Genomic DNA, 22,671 nt, shown 5'->3' with positions numbered 1-22,671 from the left:
CATGAGATTAAAAAAATCACCTTTTCACCAATTGAAGTAGAAGGTCAGCTTCAGCAGCAGCCTCCATCCCCAGCCTTCAAGTGCAGTTGCGAAGCCTATGAACACAGCAACTAGTAACCTTGTGAACATATAAGTTACTGATTTCAATACAAAATTCGTTGTATAAACACGAAAAGAAAAGCAATGAAATTTCAACGTAATTAACAAAACACCAAAAACTCACCCAAAAACACATGCATGAGCTCTAAAATGGTTTTAGAAAACATGTTTTTTTAGGCTTTTTACGGTAACAGTATTCTTTATGCCGACACTTAACTTTAAGTTCATATGGAAATCTATTTATACGTCAAGTAACACACTAATCTGTAAATATTTTTTCACAAATAGTGTGGAAATTTCTTTCTTTCAGTCTGTTGTATGCTTAGGATGTGATAAACATATTAAAAGTTTGCGATTTAATATGATTACTCACTCCCAAATGTGATTGTTATTCTATGAATTCGCTAAAATGTAAGGATGTGTGTATTGTTGTTTTTGAAACCCTTTGATTAGTAGCACAAAATTGAATATGAGATCTTCCTTTTGGTAATATCTTAAACTGCTTATGATATACATCCTAAGCAACCATGCTTACAAACTTCAGCACTCTTAGAAATAACATGCACTAATCTACAACGGTTTTTAATCTTACACAAGATTCTAAATACACTCGTGTGTCACATGATTTAAAATGTGCAATTTAATTACGATGTATTTGGATTGCACATTTCAAATCTTATGACATACAAGTGTGAGTGTCTTAGATTGGTGAATTTTACTCATCTTTTGAGATATAAACTTGTTTCGTTCCAAGTGAGTAATTAAGTAAAAATAGTACTCATGTGACCAGCAGGCAGCAAGGATGTGGGGCATCTCATATGCATGCAATGGCTAAACTTACTTACAAAGCTAAACGAAACGTCGTCGTCTGTCAGAACATTTCCGGGGCAAAAGGCAGAGGAGAAAGATTTGAAATTCTAAAGAGTGAGAGTGAAAGGCTGGGGCGATATACAAGAAGAAGCCGCTATGGGACGAGGGAATAATACCGAAGGCCTCGTCGGAATCTGAACGAGACCGCCGTCCACCGCCGTAGGCGATCCGGCCAACTTGTTGACCACCAGAGAGTTTATAGCGTGGTACGCTCGCGCTCCGGAGCAGCCTCCGCGACTTTCCGCCGAGTTGTCGTTCCTCCGCGTCTGCGGCCTCCTCAAGTTCCTCCGATCGGTCGCCGAGTCCGGTTCCTCCATCAGCCTCTTCTCTCAGACGCAATCACTCCCCGAGCTTCAAGGTAACCAGAAAATTACAAAATTCCTAGTTCTGCTTAATTTTCTGATTGTTGAAATTGATTTAATTATTGTTTTACAGTGGTGCCCATTCTGTTTTGGCACTCGCTGACAGATTCGGACGATGAGATCGTGCAGAATTTGGATCACATATTCGGCGTCGAGCCGCTGAAGATCACGAACCCTTCAACCGATTCCGGGTCTCGCTTGCGCTTGGGGTTTTGGAGGGTTGCTGCCTGCTTCATCCAGACAGCGCGGTTTTGGCTCATCAGCACAAGGCCATTCAGGTACTCAATGTAGCTAAATAGCTCAACCAAAATCTATGGAGGTTGGATTACTGAGGTGAGAATGCAGTTTTCTGTAATTGGGTTTTTGTAGGTTTTGATGAATATATTACCGAATCGCGTGGTGATTGAGCAAGGAGCTTGTTTGGATGCTTTGATTGCTACTATGTTGGATTCATCAGCTAATCAAATGGTAAAGCTTCAAACTTCAGTTTCGCGTCAAATTTATTGTGATTGGTTTCGGAGCGGTGATTGGTTTTTTATGATTGGATTGTTTTCTTGTGTGTAATGTGTAGGATTTTGAGGCTTTTCATGGTATTGAGGAAGTTGCAGAGCTCGTAAGGGACAAGCAAGTTGATGAGAATCTCTGGTTTTGATTTAATTCTCTTTGCTTGCTTGATTCTCGTTGTCGTGAGTTGTGATTTGAAGCTATATCTGCTTAGTATAGTTTTCAAAGGGTACAGTCTTTTGAATGATTAGTCCTCTTGATAAATTCTGGGGTGAATGTTAAGGTTTTGGCAAAAATAGGTTTGTGGTAGCCACACAGTTGTTGTGTGAGCTACTACTTCTTCAAAATCATCATTATCACGAGCAATGCCATTTTTCGGCTCTTTCATCGGAATATTCTTAATAGAATCCCATCTTTCCTTATTTTCTATATTTTTAGTTAAGCTATGTCCTGTTGTGTATTTTCATGTTTGTCAATTGAGTAATGAGGTCATCTGCTAGGAATGAATTAGACTTGAGGAATCTGAACACTGGTGTGCCTGGGAAATTTGGAGGACTTGACTGTTTTACTTGGGTGTGTGAAAATTGATGAAAAATAAATAAACCACTTAACAAAAAGAGAAGAAAAAAGTGAGAACTTTAGATTATGGGGATTAACTGTAAGGGTTATTTTTCTTAAATTCTTGTATAGTTAGCAATTTTTACTGCTGAAAATAAGAATAGTAGAGTAAAAAAATTTGGATTTGTTTAAGATATCAACTTTGTTCCTGATCTTCTTGTTGGATTTACTGGTCTTTTATAACTTTACCTCACAAATTCAAATTTCTGGAAAAATGAAAATCTGCATCTTTATTTTGCAGTAAAAAGTTGACAGTGTATAAATTAAGCCAAAAATGAATTCAAACCATATGTTTCCTCACCAATTTTCATATTTCGTTGTAACATTATATTAACCTTTGATATGTTGGGCAGGTGGTCACATAAACCCAGCTGTGACATTTGGTCTCTTCCTAGCAAGGAAGCTCTCCCTGACCAGATCCGTGTTCTACATCATCGTGCAAAGCCTTGGGGCAATGGCTGGTGCCGGGGTGGTGAAGGGGTTCCAAAAGAAGCAGTATGAGTTGCTCAGCGGTGGAGCTAATGTGGTGAAACATGGCTATACCAAGGGTGATGGCCTTGGCGCTGAGATTGTTGGGACTTTTGTTCTTGTGTACACAGTTTTCTCTGCCACTGATGCCAAGAGAGATGCCAGAGACTCTCATGTCCCTGTAAGTGTATCTCACCTTTGCTTGAGTACTTGTTTACACGCTGCGCTCTAAACTATTTTCTGTAAATGTTGTATTTATGCATATGTCTAGTTGTATCATTGTAATGCCATGGTTACTAAGGCATAGATTTCATTGAGTTTTGAGTATATTGTGATTGACTGTTTAGCTAACCGCCACTCAATCGTCATTGCTAATTGCAATGTCTTTGGTTGAAAGTTAGTGTTTTTTGGCTCTGGTTTATGATCACAAACTTTTCTATGTGCCAAAATTACCATGCCGATTAGTCAATCTTCTCTGTGATTTAGAACGTGATGAAATTCTTCAAGGTTACAACATAGTGCTTGTTGGAACACTTTATCTACAATACTCGAGCATCAGACGAAACTCTTCCATGTAGTAGCAACTGGTATCCCTTTTGCAGCTATGTCTATAAACTTGTTCTTATATACGAATGGAAATGCAGATCTTGGCTCCACTCCCCATTGGGTTTGCTGTATTTTTGGTGCATTTGGCAACCATCCCCATCACCGGAACTGGCATCAACCCTGCTAGGAGTCTCGGGGCTGCCATCATCTACAACAAGGGCCATGCATGGGATGATCATGTGAGTAAAACTAAATTGTTTACATCATTAAGTTGCATCGATCTAAATGTGCGAGTCAATGATTTTGTTTTGTTTGCAGTGGATCTTCTGGGTCGGACCATTCATCGGAGCTGCACTTGCTGCACTCTACCATCAGATAGTCATCAGAGGCATCCCATTCAAGACCAGGGATTGACATAGTAATCCCATTCGGGTCTTCCCGTCGGGGCCTTGTTCTGTCTAAATGCTGCGATTGTGTTTATTTCGTTCGTTGTGTTTTAATGTCCAGAGTGGAGTATTTGAGGTGCTAATGTGAATATATGTTATTTATCCTGTTACATTAGTGGAGAACTTTATTTAATTTATTTATACTTTGTTATTATATTAATCCTTGTTTTTTTACATTGGAAGGCTTATTTAATTAATGACTTGGTTAGCCACATTTAAATTGTCTAATCAACAAAATTATTCTCGAACCGAGTTAATAACGAGAGATAATGTGTCTCCTCTATATCTCCCTTTTAATTGACACTTGTTCCTTTACTTAACTGTAAATTTAACACTGTTACTTTACGTAGAATTTGATTAGATATTCTACGTAAAGTAAATTTAACACTGTTCCTTTACTTAACTGTAAATCTAACACAGCCTCCCCACCATGCATTTCGGCCACGAGATGGATCGATTAGATTAGATATTCTCAATCTATCACTGCAGCCACCACCCCCAAACCCTTTAGCATCCTCCCCCAATCAATCGATACGATATTCTCAAATTTCAAACTTCACACACTATTTGCCGGCTGTGACGAGATGGATCGATTAGATATCCCAAATTTCAAACTTCAAACTTCACACGTATTGACGAGAGTACGGGAATTTGAAAGGAGAGAAAGGAAAGGAAATAAAGCTTCTCCGCTGTGAGGAGTAGCGTTGGCGGCGATGGGGTGGTGTCACTGGTGTGGTTGCAGTGGTCGGGGGCGATAGGTTGTGTGGTTGCAGTGGCCATCGGCGATGAGATTCTGTAGTTGCAGTGGAAAGCTATCGAGTGGGCTTTTATTTTCTTTAATTTTTAATTTTTCAATTAGTTAATAAAAAATTAGCAGTGTTAAGTTTGGTGTTAAATTAATGGACAAGTGTCAAAAAATTGAGAACGAGACACAAAGGAGACATCAAATTCGGGACAGCATATCCCTGGCCCTCGAAAGGTTGATTTAATTAATGACTTGGTTTAAATTGTTTAATCAACAAAATCATGCTTAAACCGAGTTAATAACAATAGAGAAGGTTATTGATTCTCCAAAAACGTTTTTACTTAATTTCTTCGTTATTTTTACAAAGGAATTTAGATCGTTAGACATTAGGGTTTCATGATTCGTTTTGTTCGAGAGGGATAAAGAAGAGAGGAAAAAAATATTATATTTTAAGTAAATAGGTCAAAAAACTTGTTAGACCGTGTTTATACTTAAAATATGTTTTGTTTGTTCGTTTATTGTGGCACCTAAGTTTTCTTGAAGTTCATTCACAATGGATGAATTTCATACTTCCTATTATAGTCTTGAATAAAATGATAAAAAAAAGGAACACAACAAAGTTGTTCGGGATGTGACAATTGAATATCACCATACTATTCAGCAGACAACGATTGAATAAAGCGTTCGGCTGGGAGTGACATAATATCAGAATTATGATTCAGCAAAGGACATTAAATTCGAACGAACAATGCCGAACATTGTGATAGCTTATGAGCATTTTCAAAGAAAATGTCAAATTTCAAACGTAAATTTAAATTTAACAGCTTATATAACACCTTGATATCTTTTAAAATTTTATTCTCCACCTAATATGTCAAATTAAACTATATTTTTATTATAATAAATGTTTTTTTTCTTTAACAAATTATATTTAACATTGAAGAGGAGGAGAGTGGACTTAATCTTACAATGAGCTAACAATAAAGTGGTTCAAATTCGTATTTGGCGAGAATCAAACCTAAGATCTCTCACTTACAAATGAAGATGAATACTACTAGATCGTAGTACTTAGTGGCATTATGATAAATGTCATGCCACATTAGATTTGGCTTTTCGTTAGAAAACATTGTTGTTAGTTTTTTTATTGTTAATACTGATTTGAACATTTCTTTAAGAGATGCTCTAAGAGTATACGGTAGACTTCAATGGCCGAGCTTTGGTAATTGCTGTCGAGTGGTGCACTTATAAGATTTTCAGGTAATTCAGATTAGGCTGCATCTTTAGTTGATTCTGAGAGCACCCTTTACACGAATTTAATTAAGGCATTTTTTTCCTTTCTATTGTTGATTTAACTGGAGGCATTTTATTTGAAGATACCTTGGCATAAACAAGATCCTTTGTTTCACTTGTTAAACATATGTGTCGTGCTCTCTTTTTCCTAGTTCGACTTTTACTGAGATCCACTGCAATGCAATTTTTTTCTTGCGAACAAACGATATTATCTACATTAACAGAGAGGGAAATTGGGTTAAGCTTTATAATGTGCTAGCACGAAAGTGGTTCAAATTCACTTTTGAGAGAATTGAACCTAAAACATATCACTTATCGATGATGGGGAATACCACTAAACTGTAGTATTAAGTGACACATCCACATCCACGTGTTCTATCAAAAGTTGTTTTTTTGTTTTGTTTTGAAGGCAGATAAATTGGGTAGCAATAGAGGGCACCCAAAAACAGACACAAAGCCCGCCCTTCAATTCTTCCCCATACAAAAGCCCAAATTCGAGTAACCCAAACTCTCCTATCACCATTTCTCCCACTTCTCCCTCGACATTTCTCCATCTCTCTCTGCCCGTTGTCAGCCTTCACGCCACCTCTACCAGGTAACACCGCCACTCATCCTCCACTGCACTTGCTGAGTTTTCAGTCTCTAGCTATTTTATCGGAATAAGTTCAATTTTTTTATTTTTTTTCTATTCATATGGTTTCGATCAGTGCATATCCAATTCTCCGAAATGAACCTTTCTGCTTTGATTTGTGCTGCGAAGCAATCTCTGCTAAGTTAATAAAACCCATATAATATAAAGCTTCAATTTTGATTTGAGTTCCAGTCTTTGAATTGTTTTCTTTCAATTTGGTAGCTTGGTAGAGCAATTTGCTAAAGTGGGTAGTTCTTGTTCCCCTCAACTTTGCCGAAAGATTTGAAATTTTAGATGATGTTAGGATTCTGGATATGGGATTTGGTGGGTTTTGATTAGTTTGTTATCAATTAGATGGGTTTTGAGCAATGATGGATTGAATGGGCTTTTGCTGGTTTTTGTGTTTAGTTTATCTTTGGTTTATCTGTGAACTAGTTTTTCTTTTAGTACCAAAATAAAATTTAATTGATGTCAAGGGCAGTTTAAATAAGGTTTTAGTAGACAATGGAACTTGTTTTTCGTCAAATTCTCCTTGTGATGTAGTTTTTGTAAGTCATCCAAGTTCGAAAGATGAATTCTTCTTTTAATGATTCAGTTCTGTGTTGAAATCAATTCCCGGTGTTAATCTTCCTTTCGTTGTTCTTTGGATTACAGATTCTATGTTTTGTAAAATTTTAAATCTTTAATTTGTTGTAATACTTGATTGCCTTGCATAATTTAATAATCCTAGTAAGCTTTTTTATTTATAATGTATATCTTGTTGGAAATTCTCTCCATGAAACTTTGAGCTTCTTCTCTTGGTGGTTAATAACAGATAATACAAACTATAGTCAACCAAACAGCTAGTACACTGCTGTGCTAATCTACTGCTTTCTTGTTTCTAGGTAGAAATTAATCATTGGTTGGAGAACCTAAGGGGAGGCAACTATGTCGTTCATAAAAGGAGATTTACTTACGAGAACCAGAAAGCTGGTGAAGGGCCTGGCCAAGGCCGAGCCTGTTTGGCTCAAAGCCATGGAAAAGTTTGCCCCTCCCTTTCTCACCATTTTGTAATTCTTGGAATGCCTTTTCGTTTTACTTATTTGTTAAAAACATCATGTATTGTGAATTTTTCAGGGCACCGCCTGTAACGTTTCCTCGTGCAAATGCAATTCAGAAAATCACTCTCCCAGAGGATGTTTACATAAAGAAGTTTTTCCAGAAGCATCCAGATTCCAAACATGAAGATGCCATCAAGTATGGTTTATCTTTGTTTTTTGGTATAATATGAGTTGTTGTCTTGTTACTGTTGTTTGGTCTTGTCATGAGTTTATCCTTGGCTAGTAGATGTGGTTGGTAATTCAGGATTGAACATGTTGCGTGAATCCGAAGACTTATTAACTTCTTATCAGAAAACGCAAGGCTTATTAACTTATCCATCATGTTTGAATAGGATTTCTTCTTTTGATCCTCCTCCAGCCCGTATATTTGGTTTGCGGGTACTTGAGTTGAAAGAGCAAGGTGTTGCTGAGGAAGAAGCAATGGCAGTAGCTGATGTATGTATTTGGATTTCCTGTCCCTAAATGTGTGCGTTTTCTAAGTTGTTTTCTGACTGTTGTTTCACGTTGTCTTCTAGATGGAATACCGGATGGAGAGAAAAGAGAAGAAGAAGGCATATTCCCGCTTGAAGAAAATTGCACGCCTTCAAGGGAAGAGGCCTCCTCCAAACCCATATCCCAGCGCTATCAAGGAAATACAAGCTGAGGAGAAGAAGTATGTTCGCGACCGTTTTTACAATCCCAAAATTATTCAACTTGTAAGGCAATTGCAAGAGGACAAGGCAGCTGAAGCGCAGGAGAGATTCAGAGCAGGAGGAGGTTCCTGGTAACTTAAAGTGCCGTATTTTGATAATAATTTTGGAGAAGAACCATATCATTGGAGAAGAACCATCTAATTGGGACGCCAAGGTGACTGTTTTCCAACTAAATCACGTTATGTCATGTGAGCAAGTTAAAACACATGACGTCGGGTAATGGGCTTGACATACCACCACCTTGGCGTCTTGGTTCGACTCTCATGGTTAATGGATAGATACGACAGAAAGAATCCAGCTACTGAATGTGTTTTGTATGCGTTCCATTAATGTGTGAAGATTGTGCATCAGCATGTCTTATCATTTCATAAGCTGATTCACCGTCAGAAACTAGTGCTTTTTTACCAGTGATGATATTAAAGTCAAAGTGTAGTTCGATGTTGTCACCATCTGCTTAATCAACTCTCACCAAAAAATAGCAGCTGATAAACGACACATTCAATTACAATCAACTTCTATCAGTTCAGATTACCAATCTAACATTTTAGATTGTCTTACAAAAGAACATTTCTCCGAGCGATAAATGATATACTCGTAATAACAATTCATTTGGCAATATCGGGAGTAGTTTGATTGGAAACCAAAAGAGGTATCATTAGAGCTGAAAACAGTATGCATTGGCAATTGGTGTTCACATAATGGGTGGTTTTCCTCCTAAACAACGAATTTAACAACATTCTCACACGTAAAAAAGGTAGTAAACATTTTCTAGGCAACCAAACAAGTCCTAAAATTAATTCCTTGCACGCAATCATAAAAGTTGAAACATATTTAGATATGGTAGTAAACAGTTTACTCTTTAAGGCTTCACCAACTCCAACCAACCCCCTAAATAAAATTATTAAATTTGCTCGGATTGATGATCTAACTTCCAACAGTATTCAGCTCCCTCTATGCTTCCTACATTTAATTTCTTGGGAGACAGTTTTCTTCACTACGAAGTCAAATGGCAAGTCTACATGAGCTGACAAGGCAATGTGCTTACTTATTCGAATTTTTTTTTCCTTCGTAAATTATATTAGTTTACGATATTGTCTTGTCAATCTATTATTTAGGCCTTTTACAACGAGCCAAAAAATTGAGTTTGACTCCAATTTAAAGTTCGAAAAATTTGAGTGTGATTTCAATCTATTAGCAGATGCGATTTAAGTTGGTTGGTTAGAGTAGTATACTCGTCTACCCAAGTTTAAAATTACCTACCATTTATTAAATCAGAGTATTTTTCAATATTGAATTGTCGAAAAGGGGAATATTTTTGCTCACCGACTCATCTATCACCGTTAGATGAGTTTAAATTTCAAGATATATGCAGTGGATAGATTCAAATTTCAAAATTTAAAGAAATATCCGTCACCAAAGTTGCACATCATCACACATTGGATTGTTATGTTGGAAAATTTTGTCACACAACAATGTTTGTCGTTGTTCAATTCAATTCATTCAGTATTCGCTATCGTTTGTATATTTTTGAACTATGTTGTGTGATTTTGAGGAGAGAGTTTCTAGCAAAAATGATAAAAATCTTATGTACAAGCTTGCTTGTGAGGAATTGAATTATATAAAGAAAGCTGTATTTGCAAGTTTTACTTTTCAAACATAAAAATCCAGGCCGACGATGGTCCCAAATATCGCATCTAAACGCATCAACATCTCTGGTCTCATAGCTATTTTTGGGTGTGGCCACCTATTTAATGCTCACTTGACCCTATAGCTAGCTAGCTGTAGGACAATTATTTTGGTGACAAAAGATACTAATCAGTTAGTGAAAAATCAATAGGAATCAATCAAATGCACAAATATCAACTGTAAATTAACCAAGCGAGAAAATTAGCGTTGATCCTTGAATTTTGGTCGAGTTGAAGTTTTGGTCTTTGATCTAAGAAACTGTGAGTATCGAGTCCCCTAAACTTGTTGCTATGTGAAATAATGGTCAGCTTGGATAACTCTATTAGTATTTTCGTTAAAGCAATGCTACAAGTTCATAGACCAATAGGAGCTCAAAGTTCTAATGAAGTTACTCAAAAAATTATTGATTACACCGTGACAAGTTCAGAGACCATTACTCGCAAATTTTTAGTTTAGAAACCAATAATCCAATAAATTCTAATTATAGTACTAGATGTAGCCGATTGCCTAGTTGCATTTCACTTTGTTTGGTTACCATTCTAAACGTTTCTTTTTTTCTACCTGTTGATTTTTATAAAAAAAATGATAAGAAAAGACAAAATTTCATGCAAATATTTAACACCAAAGTCCAACCCCAACCATATTTCCAGCCAAAAACATGAAAAATGGTAAATTAATTTCACTAGACCCAGCAGGGGTACAACAGTAATTGCATCCCCACCCCCCGTCATTTGAAAGCCCCGCTTAATTTCTCCCTCTCACTCCCCCACTCCACACTCCAAAAAGTAGCCTAAAAAAAAGAAAGAAAAAAACTCGTTCCGAAAGAGAGCGCGATTCAGTTACGAACCATGTCGCCGCAGAAGCAACGGCGGAGCTTCCCGTCGATCTCGGCTTGCAACGCGAGCGAAACAGCATCGTACAAGTTGATCGCGGCGGACCTGGAAGGGACGCTGCTCATCTCCCGGAGCTCATTCCCTTCATGCTGGTGGCCATCGAAGCCTGCAGTCTCCTCCGCGGCCTCGTCCTCCTCCTATCCTTCCCCCTCGTCATCGTCTCCTACTTCTTCTTCTCCGAAGCCCTCGGCATCAAGATTCTTATCTTCATTTCCTTCTCCGGCCTCAAAATCCGCGACATCGAGCTCACCTCTCGCGCCGTCCTCCCCAGGTACCGTAAATACACACACACACGTATATGTGTATCTAAATATTTTAGTTTAAAATGTTAATTTTGAATTTATGAAATAATTGTTAGGTTCTATGCGGCGGATGTGAGGGCGGAGAGCTTCGAGGTGTTTGACAAGTGCAAGAGGAAGGTGGTGGTGATGGCGAATCCGACAGTGATGGTGGAGCCGTTCGCGAAGAATTTTCTGGGCGGGGACATGGTGCTGGGGACGGAGATCGAAGTGAATACGAAGACGAAGAAGGCGACCGGGTTTGTGAAGTTTTGGTGGGGAAATTGAAGCGTTTGGTGGTTCTGAAGGAGTTCGGCGACGAAGCGCCGGATCTCGGGATCGGCGATCGGAGCTCCGATCATGACTACATGTCACTTTGCAAGGTTCGATACTTCACAATTTTATCTAATTATTTGATACTTTTGTTGTAGTAAAATTTCATGCGACCCATAATCTTAACTAGGGGTGGTTTTGGTACATTACGGTACCAAAACCTCTATACCAATTACTATACTAAATATTTGGAACGGTAAAATCTATTACTATTATCATACCAAACTTTTGGTATACCAAATATCGGTATAACAAATAATTTGGTTGTTATGATATGTTAATGATAATTGCCACTTTGTTTTACGCTACTTACTTTGCCCAAAATCTAATATTTTATAATTAATGTAGAAGTATAAAAAATATAAAAAAATATATATAAGTGTTTGTAATGACAAGCTTTACAACTTTTGTGAAGAGCTTAACTTTAAAATTCGTCATTATAATCATATAAATCATAGATCAAAATTTAACCGTTGATTGTTGTTTACATTTACGCTTCATTTTTCTCATCAAATTTTGTTTTTTTTCGGCTTTTCTTTTTCGAAAACATGATCTATTAGAGGATGCAGAAAGATGAACGGTTTGGATTGTTGATATTATGTGCAGAGTTTTACGATTAGTAAAAATATTGCTTGATGTTTATAAAGTTTCTACAAACTATATGACATCGACTCATATTTCAGTTAACCGTAAATATCGAAACGTAATATCAAAGATCTGAATCGTTTGTCTTCTTACATGTGACATCCCACATCGCCCAAGGGACTGATCCTTATATGTATATTCCATCTCTACCTAGCACGAGGCTTTTTGGGAGCTCACTGGCTTCGGGTTCCGTAGGAACTCCGAAGTTAAGCGAGAAGAGGGCTAGAGCAATCCCATGATGGGTGACCCTCTGGGAAGTTGCTCGTGAGCTCCCAAAAACAAAACCGTGAGGGAATGGTAAGCCCAAAGCGGACAATATCGTGCTACGGTGGTGGAGCGGGCCCGGGAAGTGGTCCCACCCGGGCCGGGATCTTACATTGGTATCAGAGCCTATCCCTGGCCGGAAATGTGCCGACGAGGACGTCGGGCCCCTAAGGGGGGTGGATGATAGGAGCATATTTAGGCGACTTACTTAGCTTGTTTTCGTGCATGTATGTTGTTAATTCATAGTTGTTTTAGTAGTTTAAGTCATTTTCGTGTGTTTTTAGGTTCATATGGCTAAGGAAGCAAAAAGATGCATTTTGGAGCATTTTGGAGCAAAATTGGGCTTGGAATGGATAGCATATGATTGGAGCCAAAGTGTTGGACGAATTTGAAGGCCTTGTATTCATTTTGGACATAAAACAAAGGGCCTAGCCCATTCTCTCTTAAACCAACCCCAAGGCCATGCATTTCCTTCCAATTCCAAAGCCCACAATCACTTCAAAAGCCATGCAAAGAACCATCCATTCCATAAAAAACAATCCATCAATTCACATGCAAAACCACCATTAACACACATGCACCCAAACAAAGCCAACCTAGCTAACCCTACATGCATTCTTTATGCAACTCTTCATCATTCCACCATTCATTCTTTATTCCACAAAAACAAGTCACATGCATTTCCACCTTCCTACTTCATCATTTCACCACATTCTCCCTCTTTAAGTCATTTCATTATTCATTCACTTTGCATTCATTGAATTCCACCCCACATGCACCCTTTATTCTTCATCATTGCAACCATGGCACATTTACACCAACAAAACAACTCCCATGCCATGGCCTACTCATATTCCCATTTCCTTTCCAACATCTCACATGCATTTCCACCTTCCTACTTCATCATTTCACCACATTTTCCCTTTTATTTCCACATGCAATTCTTCATCATTGCAACCACAAACACCTTAAACAAATAGCCATATACATCTCCACTCCTCCTATAAATACCCTTGCATTCATTCATTCAAATCTCATCTCATTCACAACACAACACACCACAAACACTTCCCTAGCCGTGAGTTTCTCTCCCTTAGAATCCAAAACCATCTTCCATTTCCACCAATCCTCATCCATTTCCATAATTCCCCAACACTTCCATCCCCCCAACCAACCTATCCTTAAACCTTGTGCTACAACAACGAGGAAGAGAAGAGTGCCTAAACGTTCATACAATTCAAGTTTTGAGTTGTTGGAATGTTTAGGTGTTTCTTTGATTTCAAAGTTTCATTTTAATTCTCTTTGTTTTGTACGTATGAGAAATGGAAGAAAAGAGTGCTTAAACGTTCATACAATTCAAGTTTTGAGTTGTTGGAATGTTTAGGTGTTTCTTTGATTTCAAAGTTATGAGGAACTAAACCCCCTTTAGCTAGGGGGTGATTCGAAACTATGTTTATGTTTGTAATATGATTTGATTACTTTTAATTACGTTTCATAAGTTGTGAATTCAATTTGTTTAACTGTTTAATTGATAACCTATTTATGTATGTTTATTAAGAATGAACGCTTAATTTTCATGCATGAATTTGACGCTAGAATATAAGTGAGTTTCACGTAATAGTTATGAACTTATATTCACAAGTAGTGGAGGTTGCTTATAAACAATCGTGTTAAACATATTCTTGGCATAAGTTTCATGCAATCATAGTAACGAATGCCTCGTCAACACTTATAGTTTTCATGTTGCTTAATGATTCTTGCTTGTATCTCTATTATGCAATTCATGTAGGGAACTTGTGAGGAATGCTTTGGATTGTCGTATGCAATCATCCAATTCATTAACTTAAGGAAAACTTGACGGTTAATTTAAGCGGACCTAATTAACCCGGGGCGTTGAGAATTCATGGTTTATTGAAAAGCAATTAGACATCGTTTTGTATGCAAGTATAACATGTGTGGCGATGAACCCCTTAGCTAGCTTCCCATCCATTCATTTCCGTCAAATCCATATTTACAATTTGTTTTGTTTCCAAGTTTCCATTTTTAGTTTAAAGTCGTCCAAATCCAATCTCCCTTTACTTTATTGTTCAATTTAGTTAGAAATCAATTTAGTTTGTGTTTTTAAAGCATTTTGAGTCTTTTGGTTTGTCTTAGTGTTTTAACGTTTAGTTTCACATTCTTTGAGTCTAGTTTAATGTTTTATCTTGTTTTTACGTTTTTGAGTCAGTTTCCAAGAGATTAACAATCCCTCCTAATCCCCGGTCCAGAACGATCCCTACTTATACTTATACTACAATTCACAAAAAGAGGGTTTAATTTGTGTGCGTATAAATTCGCATCAGTGGATTGTGACATCCCACATCGCCTAGGGGACTGATTCTTATATGTATATTCCATCTCTACCTAGCACGAGGCCTTTTGGGAGCTCACTGGCTTCGGGTTCCGTAGGAACTCCGAAGTTAAACGAGAAGAGGGCTAGAGCAATCCCATGATGGGTGACCCTCTGGGAAGTTGCTCGTGAGTTCCCAAAAACAAAACCGTGAGGGAATGGTAAGTCCAAAGCGGACAATATCGTGTTACGGTGGTGGAGCGGGCCAGGGAAGTGGTCCCACCCGGGCCGGGATCTGACATTACATCCGCCAGATGATCATGTTTTCAAAAAAGAAAATTTAAAAAATGAAATTCAATAAGAAGAATAAAGCGTAAATGACAATCGACGGTTAAATATAAATTTAAGGTTTATGGATTATAGCGTTGGATTTTGAAGCGGACATCTTCATGAAAGTTGTAAAGCTTGTCACTATGTGTGATTATATATATATATATATATATATATATATATTTTACACTTTTTACACTTCTACAATAATTATTATTAATTTTGCCCTCAAATAATTATATGAATAAATACATAATATAATATTAATAATATTGGTAGGTATGGTATACCACCGGTACTGGTTTTGGATACCAGTACCGTACCAAAATAGTATGATACGGTACAAATACAGTACCATTACCAATTGGTACAAATTTTTGGTAATAATTTGATATGGTATGGTTGGTAAGGCGGTTGGTACGGTAATATGGTAAAAAAATTCACCCCTAACAATTGCAACAATCAGCCAGCTAAAATATTGATCCATGTGTGGTCTATTCAAGAAAACCCATTTAGAAATCAAGGAAAAAAAATGAAAATAATTAAGGCTGCTGTTGTTCCAATTAAATTGGAGTAAATAATCATAACATACTTTGTACAATTGTTACTTTTCTAGTACACCACAACTATATATACATATAGCGTTTTAATAAAATTATAAGTAAAATATATAGGTAATTGTTTTTAAAAAATGAGGTAATTGACACAGTACCAAAAAATTTATGAAATCTTGTGAATAACAACTTCTAACACATTCATTACATGAAAAATGTCGAATTTTGACTTTTGTATAATATTTAACGGTTAAAAGCCTCAAAGGGATACTCCGAAATATTAAATAAATCATGTGAATAACAATTTCTAACACATTACACATTCATGACATGAAAAATGTTGGATTTTGATTTTTGTATAATATTTAACTATTAAAAGACCCAGTATCTAATAGTCCGAAATATCGAATAGATCATGTGTAACAACTTCTAACACGCTACACATTCATGACATGAAAAATGTCGGATTTTGATTTTTGTATAATATTTAACTGTTTTAGGCATACTGACGCTCCGGTTAGAAGATGCGACTACAGGACAGAGGTCCAGGGCCGAAGGGGTAAAGGAAGACCTAGGAAAACTTTGGAAGAGACTTAGAGTACTTGGATCTAACAAAGGACATGACACAGGACCGAGTGCAATGACTTTCTAGGATTCATATAGCCGACCTCACTTATTGGGAAACAGGCTTTGTTGTTGTTGTTGTTGTATTTAACTGTTAAAAGACTCAAAGTATCTAATACTCTGAAATATCAAATAGATCATGTGTAACAACTTCTAACACGTTACGCATTCATAACATGAAAAATGTCGGATTTTGATTTTTGTATAATATGTAACTATTAAAAGACTCAAAGTATCCAATACTCTGAAATATCGAATAGATCATGTGTAACAACTTCTAACACGTTACGCATTCATAACATGAAAAATGTCGGATTTTGATTTTTGTAAAATATTTAACGGTTAAAAGACTCAAAGTATCCAATACTCTGGAATATTGAATAAATCCTGTGAAAAACTTCTAACATATTATATGTTCATGACATGAAAAAATTCATAAAGTGAACGACATTGTTGATATTTCATATGCTATACATACGAGTATCATTATTATTTTATATCTTCTGGTAAACTTCAAATTCTCGTTTACTATGGAGTTATGTCGGTACATTTTTGCTCACTATATGTTTGTGGTAATTAATATTGAGCAGAAGGCTACATGGTGCCGCCTAGCAAATCAGCCCGTCCAATTTCAAAGAACCGTCTCAAAAACCAAATAAATTGGTATTGATAGTTGTGGAGGGTAGTTTAGGTAGTAAATTTAGGTTCAAAGAGATATTGATAGTTTAAATAAAAATGATATGGGTGTAGAGAGTAAGTTGGGTGTAAAGATAAGTTATATGGGTTCAAATAAAATTTTCTTAATAAATTGATATTGAATTCACCATTCACCAGCTTTAAATGTAAGGCATTCATTTATAAGTGAAGATAAAACACAACTACATCGTAGTACTAAGTGTCTGTGCGAAATTAATCATAAATTAAAATCTAAATTGCTGAATTAATCAAAATTAAATATTGATATTGACTACATAATGATCAAAGATTGACAACAATACAATCATATATTGACGACATATACAACATTGGCCGTTTCAGTAACTAAAATTTGAAAAATAATCATTTTGGTCAATTTCTCAAATAACTTGACATTTAAAAACATAAGGAAAAAAAAAAGAGAAAATAATGAAACATGAGTAATGATATGAATGTAGTTTGTTTGTTTGGTTTGTTTATACTCCATTTCATCCATGTAACTTCACTTAAAATTCATAAACAATGTACTTTCTTCAACTTACGACGTTGTTAAAACAAGAACTAGGAATAAGAATTATTCGGCCCATCCTTGTCTATCTTTAAATGATCTCTCAAAATTTAATCTTTTGTTTAATTTTTTTGATTGTTGAAATTGATTTAATTATCGTTTTACAATCATGCCGGTTCTGTTTCGGCACTCGCTGAAAGATTCGGACGATGAGGTCGTGCAGAATTGGGATCACATATTCGGCGTTGAGCCGCTGAAGATCACGAGCCCTTCCACCGATTTCGAGGTTTCGCTTACGCTTAGGGTTTTAGAGGGTTGCTGCCTGCTTCATCCGGACAGCGCGGTTTTGGTTCATCAGCACAAGGCCATTCAGGTACTCAATGTTGCTAAATAGCTTAACCAAAATCTATGGGGGTTGGATTACTGAGATGAGAATGCGGTTTTTTGTAATTTGGTTTTTGTAGGTTTTGATGAATATATTACCGACTCGCGGCGTGATTGAGCAAGGAGCTTGTTTGGATGCTTTGATTTTTATGTTGGATGCATCAGCTAATCAAATGGTAAAGCTTCAAACTTCAGTTTTGAGTCAGATTTATGGAGTTTAATTTTTGTAGAGATTTTATATAAAGTTTGATTCAATTCTCTCGAAATCTCATGGAAGGACGTGAAATATGTGGATACTTAAAATACACTACGAAATCTTTCCAATTCCTAAGCATTTTAATACACTCGAATTTCTAAGCATTTTAATAAACTATCTCAGAATCTTGATTAAATACACTTTGAATTTCAGAAGATAACTTAGAATCCTGAATGATCATTGAATACCTATAGATTCTTTAAAAGAATTAAAATCCCACAAAATCACAATTGAATATACCCCTTATTATGATTGGTTTCGGAGCGGTGATGGGTTTTTTTTATTATTCGATTGTTTTCTTGTGTGTAATGTGTAGGATTTTGAGGCTTTTCATGGTATTGAGGAAGTTGTAGGGCTCATAAGGGACAAACAAGTTGATGAGAATCTCAGGTCTTGATTTATTTCTCTTTGCTTGCTTGATTCTCGTTGTCATGAGTTGTGATTTAAAGCTCTATCTGGATAAATTTTGGGGTAAATGTTAAGTTTTGACAAAAATAGGTTTGTTCATCGGACGATTCTTAATAGAATCCCATCGTTCCTATTTTTTTTTTTTCTAGGCTTTAGTTAAGCTATGTCCTATTGCTCATTTTCATGTTTGTCAATTGAGTAACGAGGTCATCTGCTAGGAATTAATTAGACTTGAGGATTCTGAACACTGGTGTGCCTAGGCTTGGTCCTTTCTTTGCTAATATAATGCACACTGAAGAAAAACACTGTTGCTTTTGAATAGGTTGAAATTTGGAGAGTTCTTGCTGCCTCTAATTGGTCATGTAAATGGGAGGGATGGGCAACCGTTGGCAACTATACATGAATGAGGACATAAGACATCTTTTGGGTGAGAAATCTGCTTCCTTGATATGGGTAGCGAGTCAGTTTGGTTCGACTCTTGATCCGGAGCAGAGATTAACTGATCATCACATCCTAAGCTCGTCATGTGATAGAGTCCTTAGATTTGTACTGAATTTGAACATAGAAAGCACCCTTAGGCATTTTGTTTTGTTTTTCTTTGTATTTCAATGAAATACAATCAGTAATTTGTAAGAAAATGGTCGTCTTCAATGAAATGTTTGCCTTGAAATTTTGTGCAGTATAATTTCAAAATCATACAACATTCTACGGAGTACCGTCACGGTAACTAAAATTCCTCATGTGAGTCTGGAAGCCCTCGCATTAACAATAAACGAATAGTCACAAGTGAATAAAACACAAGGAACTGTTGTTGCTAAAAGTAAAAGACCCAAAATGAATAATAATATGAGAGTTTTCATGAAAAGAACTTAGGTTAAGTTTATTTTAATAAAAAATCATGTTATAGCTTTATTCAATGAAAAAACTTAAACTGTAATGAAAAACCCTTAACTTTTAATAAAGAGGACAAAAAAACTTAAATTTTAATGAAAATGACATAATTTTAATATTTAAAAAAAAAAAAAAAAACCTGACTCGCCTAGATGCCCGCGTCCATCACAGACACTATTTATGAAACAATACTATACTGTTATGAAACTTAACAATACTATACTGTTTATGAAATTGAACACTATTTATGAAACTGCGGTGCTATACTATTATTTATAAAACTAAACGGTACTACACTATTTATTGTCAAGATTTATAAATAGTGCCTAGTTCTTGGTTCACTTTTGTAAATAGTATTTAGTTATTGGGTCCTGTTTCATAAATAGTGTATACTAATTGGTACATTTTCATAAATAGTGTTTCATTCTTGATCCAATTTTATCAATAGTTTCTCATTTTTTATCCAGTTTTTATAAATAGTGTCTAGTTCTTGGTTCACTTTCATATATAATGCCTAGTTCTTGGTCATGTTTCATAAATAGTGTCTAGTTTTTGGTCCAATTTCATAAATAATGTATAGTAATTGATACAGTTTCATAAATAGTCTCTTTCTTAGTCTAGTTTCATAAATAGTGTCTTTTTCTTGGTCCAGTGTTTTATATTGAACTCTTTCAATTATTTATATTTTCTAATCAAACAAAGAACCAATTAGAACCGGAGGCAATTGAAAATTCATATGGTTCACAACTCAAAGTTTTTTTTTGGAGTTCCTTATGTTATGTTAATGAACTCCACAAGTTCTCTCTAGGAAAGTAAGAATGCTTTTATTTTCTTCCAAAAAAAAAAAAAACCCTTCTCCTGCAAGTTTTTTTATTTTTTTTTATGAACCCCCTTACTCCTGCCATCAATCACTCCACATAAATATATATATTTCTTTTTTTTTTAAGTTGCGGCATACATTTTAAATGGATAAAAGACTCCATTGAAGCAAATACATAAGCTGGGAAAAAACACCAGCACACCAAACCAAACAAAATCTGGGAAAAAACGCTGTGCAATTGCACGCGCGTAGTTAAGTTTTTTTTTTTTTTTTTTTTTTTTTGTTAATAAAATTATAGGATGTTTATTTTTTATTTTTTTTTATTATTAAAATTCAAAATTTTGAAACCGTGGGCTGGTTTGGTATTGCTGTGCTTTGAAGAAAAACTGCTTCTGCTGTGCTGTGAGAATAAGCAGCTGTGAAATAAAGCAGCAGAGTGTTTGGTAAACTTTTTTGTAAAAGTGCTTTTGAAAGGAAAAAAAAAAGCAGTATTAGAGTGTTTGGTAAACTTTTATGTAAAACAGATGTGAAAAAAAGCCAGTTTTTCAAAGCTAGGTTTTGCAGCTTCTTGTTTTTGGCTTTTTTTCATCCAAAACTGTGAAAAAAGCTGAAGCTAAGTGTTTACCAAACACAAAAACAGTTCCCAGCTTTTTTTGATAGCAGCTTTTTTCAGAATCACCTCAGTACCAAACCAGGTCAAAATCTGGGGAAAAAACGCTGAGCAATTGCACGGGCGTAGTTAGGGTTTTTTTTTTTTTTTTTTTTTTTTTTTTTTTGTAAAAAAAGTTATAGGATGTTTTTTTTATTATTATTAAAATTCAAAATTTTGAAGCCGTTTTCCTTAAAAATATTCCAAAAGTATTGTCTCGAACAAATGACAGTGATGATTCTTCACTAACAACAATTTGGCATAATATATGTGCATATACATTTAAGTTGGTCAATTATTGTGTGTCTTCACATCTAATAACTCCAAGACTAAATTTGTAAAGACCCCAGTGGCGGTGGAATTATTCGAAATACGAAAACTCTTGAGAACTTGCTATCAATAACCTTGAAGTATCGCATGGAGCGTGCATTTCCACTTGCATTGTAGAAATTTTGATTTGTTGGTCCCTGTTGTTCTCAACTTGTAATTTACTTTGAAGTGTGATTAAGACAAATAACAAACGAAAGTGGAGAAGAATCATCTATTTTGTGGGAGTCATTCATCCTTCCTCTTATCCTTCAAAACGATTTTTGTGTTGATTGTTGCAGGCTTTGTCGTTATTTTGGAGAGACAAGTCATCCTCTAATTACTACACCTACCTATAGAAAAGTAGCTGGTCCACTCACACATGTTCCATACTTGACCATTTAAGTCAATATCCTTGAACTATCGCATGGATTTTCACTTGTATCGTGGAAATTTTGGTTTGTTGGTCCCTGTTGTTCTTAACTTGTAATTTACTTTGAAGCGTAATTAAGACAAATGACAAACGAAAGTGGAGAAGAATCATCTATTTTGTGGGAGTCATTCATCCTTCCTCATATCCTCCAAAATGACTTTTGACGGTTTGCAACTTGTTTGGAAAATAAATGTGAATTTGTCTCTCAAGAGTTGAGGCGTTTTCTGTGTATTTTAGCCTGGTCCAAATAATGTGAATTACGCATTCTAACTGTTTGCAACTTGTTTGGAAAATAAATGTAAATTTGTTCTCTCAAGAGTTAAGACGGTATTCGTGTTTTTAGTTTGGTCCAAATAACGTGAACTACGCGCATATATGTTGTTTTCTAATTCCACAAAAACAAAAATACTTATAAAACGTAAACAGACGAAACAACCAACGCAGAATTGTGTTGATTGTTGCAGGCTTTGTCATTGTTTTGGAGTGACGAGTCATCCTCTAATTACTACACCTACCTACAAAAAAGTAGCTGGTCCACTCACACATGTTCCATACTTGACCATTTAAGTCAATAACCTTGAACTATCGCATGGATTTCCACTTGCTTCGTGGAAATTTTGGTTTGTTGGCCCCTTTTGTTCTCAATTTGTAATTTACTTTGAAGCGTGATTAAGATAAATGACAAACAAAAGTGGAGAAGAATCATCTATTTTGTGGGAGTCATTCATCCTTCCTCATATCCTCCAAAATGACTTTTGACAGTTTGCAACTTGTTTGGAAAATAAATGTGAATTTGTCTCTCAAGATTTGAGGCGTTCTCCGTGTATTTTAGCCTGGTCCAAATAATGTGAATTACGCATTCTGATGGTTTGCAACTTGTTTGGAAAATAAATGTAAATTTGTTCTCTCAAGAGTTGAGACGGTTTCTGCATTTTTTAGCTTGGTCCAAATAACTTAAATTACAGGCATATATGTTGTTTTCTAATTCCACAAAAAACCAAAAGACTTCTAAA

The 22,671-nt window shown here is 35.9% G+C and overlaps 4 protein-coding genes across 4 annotated transcripts in view; all 4 read left to right on the top strand.

The window, feature by feature from the left end:
• The window catches only part of LOC103957403, a 36,601-nt gene extending 14,885 nt beyond the window's left edge, over positions 1-21,716 (top strand). The window contains exons 2-5 of the mRNA XM_048566119.1: positions 17,627-17,884; positions 17,976-18,071; positions 18,468-18,541; positions 21,528-21,716. Coding sequence (XP_048422076.1) covers positions 17,681-17,884; positions 17,976-18,071; positions 18,468-18,541; positions 21,528-21,630 — 477 coding nt within the window. The 5' untranslated portion in view covers positions 17,627-17,680 and the 3' untranslated portion in view covers positions 21,631-21,716. The remainder of the gene's footprint in view (positions 1-17,626; positions 17,885-17,975; positions 18,072-18,467; positions 18,542-21,527) is intronic.
• LOC125468106 (aquaporin PIP1-3-like) lies at positions 1,699-4,084 on the top strand. The gene is made up of 5 exons (XM_048566118.1): positions 1,699-1,799; positions 1,903-1,976; positions 2,807-3,102; positions 3,566-3,706; positions 3,786-4,084. Exons 2-5 carry the CDS (start codon positions 1,964-1,966, stop codon positions 3,879-3,881), a joined length of 546 nt encoding a protein of 181 aa, XP_048422075.1. The 5' UTR covers positions 1,699-1,799; positions 1,903-1,963; the 3' UTR covers positions 3,882-4,084.
• On the top strand, positions 6,389-8,817 carry LOC103957401. Its single transcript, XM_009369554.3, has 5 exons — positions 6,389-6,543; positions 7,464-7,601; positions 7,696-7,815; positions 8,012-8,114; positions 8,195-8,817. The coding sequence occupies exons 2-5, from the start codon at positions 7,507-7,509 to the stop codon at positions 8,444-8,446; spliced, it is 570 nt and encodes a 189-aa protein (XP_009367829.2). The 5' UTR covers positions 6,389-6,543; positions 7,464-7,506; the 3' UTR covers positions 8,447-8,817.
• Positions 10,809-11,834, top strand: LOC103957402 (probable glycerol-3-phosphate acyltransferase 8). The gene is made up of 2 exons (XM_018649891.2): positions 10,809-11,221; positions 11,309-11,834. The coding sequence occupies exons 1-2, from the start codon at positions 11,037-11,039 to the stop codon at positions 11,514-11,516; spliced, it is 393 nt and encodes a 130-aa protein (XP_018505407.2). The 5' UTR covers positions 10,809-11,036; the 3' UTR covers positions 11,517-11,834.
• Positions 21,717-22,671: the final 955 nt, after the last annotated feature.

This window comes from the organism of the source record quoted next, unplaced genomic scaffold (genome assembly GCF_019419815.1).
Source record: "Pyrus x bretschneideri cultivar Hongxiangsu unplaced genomic scaffold, Pyrus_bretschneideri_v1 Contig40, whole genome shotgun sequence".
NCBI lineage: Eukaryota > Viridiplantae > Streptophyta > Magnoliopsida > Rosales > Rosaceae > Pyrus > Pyrus x bretschneideri.
This window is presented reverse-complemented; position numbering and strand designations above follow the sequence as displayed.

What these genes read in the sequence shown, in the direction of transcription:
- LOC103957401 (XM_009369554.3), top strand. Translation starts at nt 7,507, where the DNA reads ATGTCGTTCATAAAAGGAGATTTACTTACGAGAACCAGAAAGCTGGTG. An exon ending in TGGCTCAAAGCCATGGAAAA is followed by an intron (nt 7,602 to 7,695) that starts GTTTGCCCCTCC and finishes TGAATTTTTCAG; the next exon opens with GGCACCGCCTGTAACGTTTC. An exon ending in AAGCAATGGCAGTAGCTGAT is followed by an intron (nt 8,115 to 8,194) that starts GTATGTATTTGG and finishes GTTGTCTTCTAG; the next exon opens with ATGGAATACCGGATGGAGAG.
- LOC125468106 (XM_048566118.1), top strand. An exon ending in CCAGAGACTCTCATGTCCCT is followed by an intron (nt 3,103 to 3,565) that starts GTAAGTGTATCT and finishes ATGGAAATGCAG; the next exon opens with ATCTTGGCTCCACTCCCCAT. An exon ending in GCCATGCATGGGATGATCAT is followed by an intron (nt 3,707 to 3,785) that starts GTGAGTAAAACT and finishes TTTTGTTTGCAG; the next exon opens with TGGATCTTCTGGGTCGGACC.
- LOC103957402 (XM_018649891.2), top strand. Translation starts at nt 11,037, where the DNA reads ATGCTGGTGGCCATCGAAGCCTGCAGTCTCCTCCGCGGCCTCGTCCTC. An exon ending in TCTCGCGCCGTCCTCCCCAG is followed by an intron (nt 11,222 to 11,308) that starts GTACCGTAAATA and finishes AATAATTGTTAG; the next exon opens with GTTCTATGCGGCGGATGTGA.